The 13,779-nt window shown below is 36.0% G+C and overlaps 1 protein-coding gene across 1 annotated transcript in view; it reads right to left on the bottom strand.

The window, feature by feature from the left end:
- The window catches only part of Exoc4 (exocyst complex component 4), a 734,966-nt gene that overhangs the window by 409,730 nt on the left and 311,457 nt on the right, over positions 1 to 13,779 (bottom strand). The window contains exon 10 of the mRNA XM_005377540.2: positions 376 to 472. Coding sequence (XP_005377597.1) covers positions 376 to 472 — 97 coding nt within the window. The remainder of the gene's footprint in view (positions 1 to 375; positions 473 to 13,779) is intronic.

A 13,779-nucleotide genomic window follows, 5' to 3' on the forward strand; every position in this document is an offset into this window, starting at 1 on the left:
GTATAAAAAGGCTTGATGAGTGGCAGGCTAGAATTCTCCAGTGGACCATAGTTTGCCCTAAAACAGATCAAAGAGAGTGGAAGGAAGGAAGGAAGGGAAGAAGCAGAGAGAACACCACGACTTGGGTAAGGAAAGAAAGAAATCAAAAAGTATTTAAGAACTATTACTCCTGAGAACAAGTAGCTATTTGTGAGGTTGACATTATCTGTTCTACTGACCAACTTTGTGAGGCCCTAAAAAAGAACAAAGTGTTTCTAGATTTTTTTTCTATGACTTGTTTCAATGCTAACTGAAGTACTGGCAGCAGCATTGGTACATCTGCATAAATAATGAAAATATTGATCTTCAGTAAGTACATCAAGAAGTCTGACTTACCTTAGTAATGGGTGAAATATGACAGTAATGTTTCTGGCTCCAGGTTTGCAGACAAATTTTGTTCCTCCACCTTCAATTAAGTTGTCATCAGGACCCCCTTGTAGAAAAAAGAGTAATTTAGCTTACTGGAACTGTTTTTACAAATAAATAAACCACGTCTATCTACACAACTGTTGTACTGTCATAAGGTTGAGCTCTGAAAACAAATTATCTTCAATATCTAAAAATTACTTTGAATCGCTTGATCCAGTCTTTTCTCACTTGATTAAACTATGGATTACAATGTTCACTTGGGAGTGAGAAAATGAAAAGAAGCCTAGTAAGAATAAATGACATTCTAAAACCAATAGCACAAGTTTATAACTCAACAAAGATTAAAATTTTAATCTCTACTCACTAGTCTCTGGCTCAGACAGTACATAACATGAAACTTTAAAGAGAAAGAAGTGTCACTCAAAGTTGTTCCAGGTTGTAAAGCCTGAAGAGACTCACAAACCTAAATGATCGTATTTCATCAAATTTAAGACCCCACTGACTGAAAGATGCAGTATTATTTTATGTACCCCTAGGAAAATAAAAAAAACCTCTCAACTAAACTGTATGATACTTTTAAAAAAATTTTATTTTTTCAGCCTGGGAAACTTTTTAAGCTTTCTCAATAAACAGAGGTTTACCATACATCTCTTATATACATTCAGTAAGGAATGTGAAATATAAACTTATCATGTCACACTTAAAACTCTATAATCATCTAGCTCTTCTGAATGACTAATTCAGAGTTGTCAATATTCTTGTTTTCTAAACTGTCAATGTATGTCACCATAAATGTGGGTATCTTAAAGAAGTGTTCCATGTTGCATTCAGCAATTTATTCCAAGTTGCTGATACCCATTCTGCAAAGTATAAAGCTGGTACTTCTTTGATGATGTTAGATTTAAATAGAAGGTTGTCCTATACCAGCCAGGCCTCACATCTCTCCTTCAAATGGGTATTAACTGCTTAAGGTAGTGAAACATTTGAGGGTTATAATGCAAGAAGTAAGCACCAAGCTCACGCATATTGAGTCTACGGCATTCATTATGACTATTAGAGGTAGACGGCTACTTAGGTGCTGCAAGATACATCCTGATTTCCAAGGTTAGAATGTGGAAAGATGTATGCATCTTTGGGATTAGGGAGAAATGCTTCCACTACCACCTAAATCACATTTTTTTTTCATTAAAATGAAATTCAATTAATGGTATCTACTCCAGGAAAGTGAAGTACTTCCTTTGATTGGTGGAAACTGAGATGAAAAAGGTGGGCACACACGGCTTAGCAAGCCCCTTATTCCATTTAGGAAAGAAGAATGCCTGGAGACAGCGAATGCTGTCTGATATAAATTGAGCTGCAGGGCTGGCACTGCAGCTCAGTTGTAGAGTGCTTGCCTAGAATGCTTGAGGCCCTGGGTTTAATCCCCAGTATCACAAAAAATAATAAAAATGAAAAAGAGGAGCTGTTTAGATATAAACACATTGCTTTTAAAGAAAAGGAATGAAGTATTCCAGCACCTTTTATAAATGGGTAAATAAATGTTTCTGATTTTAATGTTCAGTTAGAAAGGCCATTTGATTCTCAAACTAGGTTATGTTCTTTAACCTAGGTATTATATTATCAGTAGAAAAATAGTATTTCACTTTTCTTCTATTTTATGTTATTTCTTTTAGTTTAAGAACTCTGGCAAGAAACATGGATACTACTTAGGGGGATTTCTTAAAAACCCTAGAAATCTACACCTACAAAATTCATTTATTTCTTCTGAAATAAGCATTTTTTTTTCTGATGATAGCAGACCAATTACCAACAAATCTCACTGACTTCTTATCTGTCATGACAATGAGACACATACTCTGGATCATAGAAACTTGCCAGAAAAATCAGAATCTAGATTAATACCATTAGCATTAGTTGTTTTTATCAACTAATCAGTGCATACATTTTCTTAAGAATAGAGGGTATAGTGGCATGCCCCTGAAAACCTTGCACTCAGTAGGCTAAGGCAAGAAGACTGCTGGGAGTTCAAGGCCAGCCTGTGTTACATAACAAGTCTCTGTCTCAAAAAAAATATAGACAGATACAAAATCTCCTATTTTAAATATATTTTATATTTAAAATATTATATATGTATATATATGATGGCATTTACAGCTCTTAATCCAAAATCATAACATGCATTTCCTCATTTGAAAAAAATCCATCCTGTAATACTATATCTGAATCAGATATATTAATGTCCTGCTAAATATTTAAGTTAAAAGCAAAATGAAAAGAGTAGCAGGGGCTGGGTATGAAACTCACGATAGAACACTTGCTTAGCAAGAGAAAGTCCCTGGTTCACTCAATTCACAGCACCCCGACTGCCTAAAAATCCCCCAGCTCAAACAGTATTAACATTTAATAAAAATCATCTCAAATGTCACGAAGTATGGTTACAAACAGAAAAAAGAAACTGAGATCAAATATATCTCATTTGTCAACATAAAATCTAATCAGAATTGAAAAATCAAGTGTATGTGTAGTGAAGAAACCAGGTTATATTTTGAAAACCAAGAACAGCATAAATAATTTCTTATGGGATAAATAAAAAAAGCAATGTCTTGTTCTACTCAATGTTAACATATCTTTATGGAACACATATGAGTTGGAATAAATGAATTTCAATGGTTTCAAAGTATTCTAAAGTCTTAAATTTTAAATATTCAGTAATTGAATTCAGACTTCATCAAGCTCACTCCAGTCAAGCTAGTCTCTTCATGCATACTGAAAACATGGTTTGCACACCCACATGTATGCCATGGCCTGACAGGGCTCCCATCTGCAGTGCCTTCTCACTGTGTACCCATCCTTTAGACCCCATGTCTCCCCAAAAAGTTAAATGCCTTCTCTCAAAGCCCACAATTCTTTCAGAAGCAACTTTATCTAAAACAACTTATATGAACCTTAAAATTGCTATGTGATTTTTAACTTTCACCTCACTTTTCCTGCCTGGAATATAAGTTACTGGAAAGTGGTTATATAAGCAGACATTTGCAGGATGAATGAAAGAACAGAGACTTATGTGGGTAAAATGTTATCAGAATTAGATAAGAAAGAACATGCAAAAGGCCTCTGTAAATTTTCAAAAACCTAACAAGTGTAGGCGACTCTTCCCAACCCATATGCTCAGTATTTGTTGATGATAATAATATAAGGAATAAAGATAACAAAATGCATCATATAAACCAAAATTACACACAAGAATCACTAGAAATATGTATAGAAAGATTTTGCTATAAAAATAGACATTAGAAAATAATAGTTTCATTAGTTGTAAACCTCTACCAGCTACAAAAAGATGACTACTGACCAATATAGTGGGCTAGACCTAAATAAAAAGTAAAATTTGGACAGAAATATGAAGAAAAAACCAAGATCCTCCTTGCTAACCAAAATTCTACCACAGGAACTTCTTCACTTTAACTTTAATCATGTGTCAACCACATTCTGTTTGATATGATTTCTTCTTTGCCAATCAGACGTCCAAATCAACCTTACAAAATGCTATGGTACAAATACGTCCCCTACAAAATGTGTGTTGGAAACTTAAGTTAAAGGGTATTGGAAGGTAAGGGCCTGTGCTATGAGGGGCCTCCTGAATGAATTAAGGCCAGTATCACAGGTGTGAGTTGGTTATAAAAGGCAGAATTTGAACCACTTCTTCCTCACTCTTTCTCTCTCTTTGCCTCCTACCATGGGATGATGTTACTCCTTACCCCTGGAAGTTGGGCTCTCCAATTTCCAGAATCATAAGTGAAAAACTTTGTATTCATTATGGACTATGCAGACTGAGATATTCTGTTATAGCAGTACAAACTGGATGAGATACTAAATTACCAATAAATAGTACCAGCCCAATGAAAATAAAACTATCATAACCAAAAGTAAAGGCAATGGCTAAATAATGCAAAGCCTGTGAGTGTAGATATCTAGATATTCTCTAGTGTTTTCAGTGTTATGGTTGAGAAACAAAACTCACCCCTTCTCACATACCTTTCTATATATCATCAAGTAACCTGAGAGCTGCTGTCATGAATATGAAGGAGCATGTTGCTCAGTCCTGAGAAGAGCACATCTCTCTCCAGCGCTCGTTATATTTACAGTCTAACCTCAGTTGGGAGAAACCAGCTGCCAGACACCAGAGAAAATGCTGAATAATGATGGATGGTTGGAATGAAAGAGAAACTAACAATGGTATTACAAGTACAATACATAGTGTGAAAGGAGAAAGAAATGCCCCAGTCATATTTCCTGTTTTTTTAACGATGAGGAGAATCATTTGACAAGTTCTCCCAGATGACCAGCAACAAGCACCCAGGTCACCTGATGAAGGTGGGTATGACAGCATTTCAGGGCTTGCAGGCTGCTGCCTTTCTTTAGAATTCATTTATTTTTAAGACATTAGCTTCTACATTTATTTATTTGTTGATTCTCCTCAACTAAGGCTTGCTGTAACTAATAATTAATACGTCATCTTAATGAAACAGATACAGAAAACCGACACCTCAGAAAGAACTGAGATGAAATGTTCGCACTGAAATGATTATAGCACAGCAGAAAGAATCAATACAATTTCGTGGTCCCACATCTGCTATTATTACAAGTGTGATAAAATTATTCAAATTCTCTAAGCTTCAGCTTTCCCAATTATATAAGGATTGCAATAAACTCTCAAAGAGTTGCCCTGATGTTTAAGTAAAATAATATGAACAAGGGCATTCAGTATGGTGTTCATTACCCAGTAGATTTCAAATAAATGGTTGTTACTTTGCTTCAGAATTATCAATTAAGGATCTAAATGACCACCCCCCCCACACACACAAACACACACAAACACACACACACACACACACACACACACATACACACACACCACCATCACTGGAACAGCAGTAAAAGTATAAAAGTCCAATTTTTAAAAAATTTATTCTTGTTACATCAGGCAACACAGTACTCTTTAATGTCATTAATGAGACTACAAACGAATGAAATTTTTTTTTTGGTAACATTATTGCTGTGACAGACTTAGAAAATTGCTGGGAACACTTGCAGCATGACAGAATGAGATAAGCCTTTCTCTACTCTTAGTTTTTCAATTAAAAATAATCAATATCAAATGTACAGACATTAACATTGTGAATACCCTGTGCCAAGCACTGTACTTAAATGAAAATAGTATAGATTTTGATGTGACTTTTATTATGCTACAGAAAGTAGCATGGTCTCATTGACATTTTTAATGTGCATTATTGGCTTTCCATATAGAAAAGAACCATAATAAAGTTGAGTTCTTTTTTCTTGTACTGGGAATCGAACTGAGGACCTTGCACTTGCCAGGCAGGCGCTTGTGCCACTGAGCTATATCCCCGGCAAGTTGAATTCTTTTGAAGAAAATATTTTAGGTTAAAAATATAAAAAAACACATACATTATAATAAATTGCATCGATAAACAGGGTCTATAAGTGATCAAGAGTCAGTTGAATGGTCTATAAGTTTCCTGAATTTTCAGCTTCTACCTTGCCAGAAAAGGTTTTTTGGGTTAAGTTCTTTATCATGTGCCTATTCTCAAAACATAAGATATCGTTATTGATTGGTTTCTTGCCCCACTGTAATTCCTGCTGATTTGCTAAGGCACCCAGCCAATATGGTGCTGCCCACTAGAGGCCATGTGCTAAGCCCCACCCTTCTTCTGCTGAGTCAAATTACAACTTCCCACTTCCCTTTTTGTAATATCCTGTTCCCTTTACCCACGCTCCTACCCAATCCTGGTCTGCCATATCAGGTGGTCCACCTCCTAAACCCCACTTCCAGCCTGGCGCTATTTAACCTTGGACCCCAGGAAAGATCCTTAGAGGCCACGTTTTTCTCTTTCCTGTGGCTTTCTCTGCATCCACAATAAAGGCATTTTATTGTTTTACTTCTCTCTGCGCTAGAAAAACCTATTAGTTATGACTTACTGCTACTACTATCACTACCACTACACTAGTATCAAGAGTCTATGTATGACTCTGGAGTTTGGTGCTAAGTCAAGAAGAAAATAAATGCAAAATACTTACCTTTACCCTCAAGTGTATTACTATTAAAGTCATGAAAATCAAGATGGTACTGTTTTTCCTGAGAAGAAAAGGCAGTCAACAAGCCCCTTCATGAAAGGACCCGTTTCTGGACTCAGTTCACACCCACAGTATGATTATTAACAACATCATTCTGTTCATGGATGTACCCTTGTGCCTGGAATACTTTTTAGCATATAACAAGCACTCAGTAAATATTTAATGACTACATGGTAAACAAATAAACTAACAGAAAGTAACAAAGAATGTCTTTTCACCAAGTGAATTCTAACCAAACCATGCAGGAACCAATACTTGTATTTTTACATGAAGTATGTTCTACGAGGAATTCAGATTTTAATACAGGGTTGAAACAATGTATTGATAAAAATATTTTGTACAGAAGACAATCTGCCAAAGAGAAATAAGCAAGTTATTTTCATGGTAAGTGATGTAAACGCCTTGACAGGGTTTCATTTGCCCAGTTACAGTTCATTAGCTCTCACAGTGAACAACAGTAACTGCAGCAGATGTCTAGTATTACTGAGGCTATGTAGACAGAAGGCAAAGGGGACGCACTTTCACCGTATCTGTGTACTAGGAACCTAGGACTGTGCTGGATACTTCATATAAATTAACTCACTTGATCTTAATAATACTACAAAATATTATTCTCTAACACAGATATGAAGAGATGGAGTCTTGAGGCTGAGAAGAGAAGGTGAAATGTCTTGCATAAGGCCACACACTTGGTAGGCTCAGTATTCAAACTTCAGCCTGTCTTCTCCAGGAAAATTTTCAATGACATATCTACCCTATTATTTAATATCATTTTATGTTCCCATGGAACTCAGAAATTAAGTAAGATGATACAGAGGACAGTGCTACAGGAAAATTACAAAATAGCACTAACCCCTGATTCTATAGTAGTAGTAGAACACATAAAATGCATTTTTCCAGAGAATCAACATGAAATACAGCAGCTGCTTATTCAAGCCAGTATGTAGAAAGCCTCTTTAATTAAAAGCCAGAGGTGATGATCAGGAGAGCTCTCCAATTTCCTTTCTCTCCCGAGGAGCTAACAGTAGACATATAAGCTCCCTTCCCTTCACCTTCAAACTAGTAAAGGATCCTTGGTGGCTCAGGAATAGAAGGTTGGAAGGCCAGAAAGGGTTGGGACCTTCCGGGGCAGGATGCTGGAGAGTTTGCTCTCTTAATCAGAAACACTGATTAAAACATACACACACACACACACACACACACACACACACACACACACACACGCTTTTTCTGCTATTCCTTAAAAAAAGGGGAAAAAAGTCAACACACTTCCCTTGCTTTGTTTTACTATCATCATAAGCCATGTCTACCTTTATAATTACCTGCGGCCCCATACAATATCTTATAGTTCACTGGCAACACAAAAAACATGGAGTGCCACAGAAGTCATCTTATAGTTATTAATTTTAACAAAGTAAGAGAGGACAATATGGAAAAACATAGTTTTTAAAGTCTCAAAAACTATGTAACAAAATGAGCAGTCCTAATATGACAATGAATACACCGGTCGGCCTCCCTTCCAACCTTTCCTCTCCCTTCTTCCCTCCCTCCCTTCCTTTCCTCCTCCCTGCCTCCCTCCCTCCCTCCCTAGCTCTCTTCCTACTTTCTTAAAATCTGACTTTGTGTTTTGTTAGCTACTATAACTTTTGAGAATACTGAGTGTTAATCTTGGACTAATACTTATGAAATACATTTTCTTATCCGGCTACACCAAAAACTCATAACTTAATACCGATATGAAAGGAGGAAAAACAAGCAATATTGATGGCTTCTTTTGGATGACAAGTGTCACTCAGGATGTCATTCTTCCCTTTCACTGGCACTAACAGCCACTGCTAAGATTCCTTTTTGTGGTGTATGCAGCCACAACAATTGCTGATAATTGAAACTTGTCATCTATGTTACTGAGTAAAATCATGTCTCCTGCTCTGTATCTTTCCTTTAAAGAGTTTAAAGAGCACTGGCACTAAATCTTCTCTAAATTTCTTGTAGAATTCAGCAGTGAATCCATCAGGACCTGGGCTTTTCTTTGTTGGTAAGTTTTTAATTGAATTTTCAGTCTCATTAATGATATTGGGTTATTGAGAATTTTTATATTTTCTTATTTCAGCTTTGGTAATTCATACGTATCTAGGAATCTGTCCATTTTTTCCATTCTATGAGAGTAAAGATTTTCAAAGTAGGTATTAATCTTCTGAATTTTCATTTGAGTCATCTCTCAACTTTTTTGACAAGGTTGGCTAAGGGCTTATCAATTTTATTTGTTTTCAAAGAACCAACTCTTCATTAATTCTTTGTATTGTTTTCTTGGTTTCAACTGTGTTAATTTCTGCTCTAATCTTTACAGTTTTCCGCCATCTATGGGCTTTGGGTTCATCTTGTCCTTCTTTTTCTAGAAGCTTTCCTTTAACAGGATTCTGAACCAATACAAACCAATCAAATAACCAAAAACAACACTTCCTTGGGCATTCTCTCCGTACTTTATCATACAGAATGAGAGTAATGTGAAAAGCCCAAAAATGAGAGATTCTTGAAAGCAGAAATAATGTCAATTTCTTTAATGATGGGAAGGCTTATGGTCAACAGTGATAAACTCAACTAAGCTTTCAAGTAGGAGAGAAAAAATAATATTGATGAAGAAATCTTTCATAACTCTTTTCTGCTACCAAGAGCCCAGATGAGATGAAATATCTGGAAATTATAGTATCACAATACAATTGTGATACTATAATACAAATTATAGTATCAATTGTGATACTATAATACAAATTATAGTATCAATTGTGATACTATAATACAAATTATAGTATCACAATACAATTACAATACAATTGTGATACTATAATATAATACAAATTATAGTATCACAATACAATTACAAAACAATCACAATACAGAAGTAAGAGTAGAAAAGAGAGGTTCCAATCTGGAGATAGGAATTGATCTGCCAGTTATGACAGAAAAACAATGAGAAAAAGAACTGAAGATTAAGAGAGAAACTCAGGATATTAATTATGCAGGGCCGGTGCGGTGATGAGAAAACACAATAGGTTGCCAGGTGCTTGCCCCAAGGAAATGGAGGAAATGGATACTTGAGGATCTCTATAAGGTGAATGTATTTTTGGTCCTGTCTCAAAGGCAGAGCTCTGGGATGGGAGGCTGAGCTTAGATGCTTGGAATTACATCCTCACTTTCCCGATCATCACAACCACAGGATCCTAGCCTCTGAAACGGAAATGAAGAAGGGCAGGAGTAAGTTTGATGTTTGCTGCTTAAAGAATGGTGCAGCACCACAGTTTGGGGATGACGGTCAGACAAAGAAATGGAGGAAATAAAGGAAATTCCAACATGTCATCTCAGAGGAAAAAAACAAGTTCTTTTTGGTCCATCTTAAAATCAGTCATAGATATTAAAGCATAATGAAGAAATAGAGAATCACAATTAGGGACCACATGATGTTGGGTTATTATAAAAATAATATATCTTACATGTTTTTGAATAAAAAGAACACCGCATTGCAGTAACACATATCTGGTGGAAATTTCCATGTGAGCAGATTGCTAGAAAGCAAAAAACTAATGAGTTTTGCTTCAAGTATGAGAATCTCCTTTAGATTTTTAAAAACCATGAAATTATTCTTATATAAAAATACCATGTATTTTTATACTTTAAGAGTAAAATATATTAAAAATGACAAGTACATTTAATAACACTCTGGCACATGCCTGTAATCCCAGCACTCAGGAGGTTAGGCAGGAGAATCATTGCGAGTTCGAGGCCAGTCTGGACTACAAAGAGAGCTCAAGGCCGGCCTGAACTGTATAGCAAGACCCTGAAAAGACAAAACAAAACAAAACAAAACAAAAATCACTCTGGTATTTATTTTGGACTCGTCTCTGGATAAAAAATAACAAAAGGGGAAAAAAAGCAACATACATACTTCTTTATTATCTTATTAACAGTAAACCAAAAGAAGTTTGGGAGGACAAAATCATATGGGAATGAAGAAAAATGAAGCAACAAATTTTAAAGTTAATAATAGCCCACCCAGAACCATCAGTCAAATGTGTTTACCTGGAGCTCTTCTGTGCTCAAAAGTGAAGGAAGGACTCATTAGTAGGAGTAACAATGCCTCTAAAATGGTATGTCGCATGAAGAACAAAAATATATGAGACAGAAGCCAATTACCAAGGATCCACAGCTACTGCATGCATATTTTCAAACGTTTGATCAGTAAGGCACAGGGAACTTAAACTGACCGTCTTGGAGAAGCATCCCCATATTGGTGAAACTATTCTCCAACTCACTTTATTTTAAGGCTATAAGGAGAGTACATTGATCCTTTCTTTTCCTCCTCAACTAGTTTTAATTGTTTTGAATCTATTAAATACATTTTAGTGACTAGTCAACAATATCTAGCTCAAAGTTCTCATATATGTACCTGGGATGTACGTATATATGGCATTTAATTTATTAAAATGCTCCTGAGGGGCCAGGCATTTAGCTCCTGAGGGGCCAGGGATTTAGCTCAGTGGTACAGGGCCTGCCTGTCAAGCACAAGGTCCTGAATTCAATTCCCAGTAACCCCACCTCCCCTAAAATGCTCATGAGCCTCTAAATGGATAGTTTCGCTTTGAGGTTATTATGACGAATGCTGCTGTGAACATCCATGTACACACTTTTGTGTGGAAGTATTTTTTCGATTTTCTTGAATATAAGTGTACATTTAAACTTTTAAGAAACTGCTTTTCAAAAAACTGTTTTCCAAAAGAGCTATGTGCTAACACTTGGTGCTTTGTTTTCTGCTTTTAAATGACTAGTTGTCTAACACAAAATTGGGACTAAATGGAGTTGGAGTTAGGACAGTGGTCAGAAAACAGAGAAAAAATAAGTACTTTATTCTCCAGAATTCCTTCTCACATATACGAGCTCCCCAAACTACTTCCATTGGGTGGCCCTGTCTGTTTCAAGGATGACTGAGGAAGCATTCATTACCAGACACAACAACGACGGCCAGCCCAGGAGCATTTGGTAACTGGCAAAACTGGGGAACTATCTGTGCTGTCTGCACTGTTACAACTAAGCCTCTGTGGTATTTCATTACCCATAATTAAAATAGACAATAAGGTTTATCTCCTCATTCAGGTTTCAGATTACAGAAGTTTTTACTATCTGCTGAGGAATTCTTGCTAAAATAAAGCAGAAATAAAGCAGCATCCAAGTGAGACCAGATTGAGTCCATCAATCTTGTTTTGCCTGTGGAAGAGTCTACAATGAAGCTCACCAGAAATGATTAAAACACAACTTCATTAGTTCATGCAGCATATATAGTGTTTAATGCTTTTATTATATTCAGACTCCAAGACACACTTAAATGTCAGTGCTCCTGAAGTTGGAAAGGCACCATGTTGAAGGCATCAACATGACAGGTATAAAGTATAATAAGCCAAAAGGACTAAAAGAGGTAGGGAAGATGGGAAACTCTTTAAACAGAAATTTAGAGTCAAGATACAAAATGCAAAACACACAGTAGCACTGAGCTTACTGACAAACGTAGTCAGTGCCGGCATCCAGACAGAAGCAGCATTACTTCATGGCTCACCGGAAGCATCTGGATTACTGAGGCACAGGTGCCTTTAAATAACTTTACCAGCAACCCTGTAGTCATTGTTCAGGTTTCATTAGTGATAGTCAAGTTTTCAAGTTCCAGGCACTGCAGACATCAACTCTTGCAATAGTCTCATGGAATAAAAAATCAGTCTTCTAAGAAAGGTAAAGATGAACCATAACATGATCAACAATCAAAATAAGAAGTGGTAGAGACATTTTTTTCTTTTCATACATAGAGAATAATATAGGAATTTTACATACCATATATTCAACAAGTAATTAATAAAAATAATAAATATTTTACAATCTACCCAAACTGTCCCCTCTGCAGTTCTTAATGTCTAATGTTCTTTTTTTTACTCAGTGAAGTATTCCTACAGTAAGTCTCCAATTTAGGAACATTTTGAGTCATGAACTTTCACAGGTATGACCATTTGTAGATGCAAACAAACTGCGGAAGAAGCTCATGTGTCTGCCAGACACTGTCACAGTTGCACTGCTGTGTGCTTAGTGTACGGTGCGATGTGTATAGTAGTAAGTGCTCAAGCAGAGCCCAGGATGTCCAGAAGCAAGAGGAAAAGCAATGATGATGTGGAGGGGACGGCTAGGAAGTACAAAGCAGTAACCATGGAAAGAAAGATGAAAATAACTGAGAGACTGGACCTAGGTGAAAAGATGGTACAAGCTGCTCATTCTTATAACATGAATTATTCAACCATTGGCATTCATCTAAAGAACAAGGACAAGTTCATGGAACACGTGAAGTTTTTTTATATTTTTTATTGTGTATCTGTGTCAAAGGTGTACAAGATTCATTTTTTCAAACTTATGAACAAATCTGACTTACAAACCAATCCAACTTACAAACATTCTTCTGGAACAGAAGTCATCAGTAAGTTGGGGACTTACTGAGCCAATAACAGAAAATACAGCCCCCTTATACTTATCTACAATAACTGTAGAAAAAAGTTCTCCACGTTTGAAGTTTTGACCACTGTCCCTCACTAAATATACTAAGTTCAAAGTCAACCACCCCCAAAAGCAATTTCTCCCATCTTTTTTTCTCCACATTTGTCTGGCACACTTATCCTCAAATTTTTTATTTTCTATTTCATTAGTCATGACTGTTGTAAAGCACATACCTAACGTTTTATTTCTTTACACTTTATTTTATCCCCAAATTCCAATTCCAGGAATTTACTCAGAACCTGAAAAATGACATAATATGGGAAAACTGAACATTTGGCAATGAATATCGATACACCACAGAATGGCATATTAATACTTATAATGCGATACAGAACCAAATGCAAATATACACATACAACTACATATAATATTGCCAATTTTACATACACATATATACTGTAAAAAGGGCAAGGAAAATATAAAAGGTGGGATTTGTTGTGACAAAAGTGTCTTAATTAAAATCATGTTGTGAACTTGTATGTAGTAGTGTGAGATAAATGCAATACTGAAATTCTTTGCTGATCTGTCTTTACACTTTCACCTCTGCTCAATCCTGGCTCCTTTTACATGTATGCATGTATCACATGTGTGTTCAATAGGTTCACATGCCATACAAATTTATCGATATCCATTCTT

The sequence above is a fragment of the Chinchilla lanigera genome, unplaced genomic scaffold (assembly GCF_000276665.1).
Source record: "Chinchilla lanigera isolate Chin_1 unplaced genomic scaffold, ChiLan1.0 scaffold00009, whole genome shotgun sequence".
Lineage (NCBI taxonomy): Eukaryota > Metazoa > Chordata > Mammalia > Rodentia > Chinchillidae > Chinchilla > Chinchilla lanigera.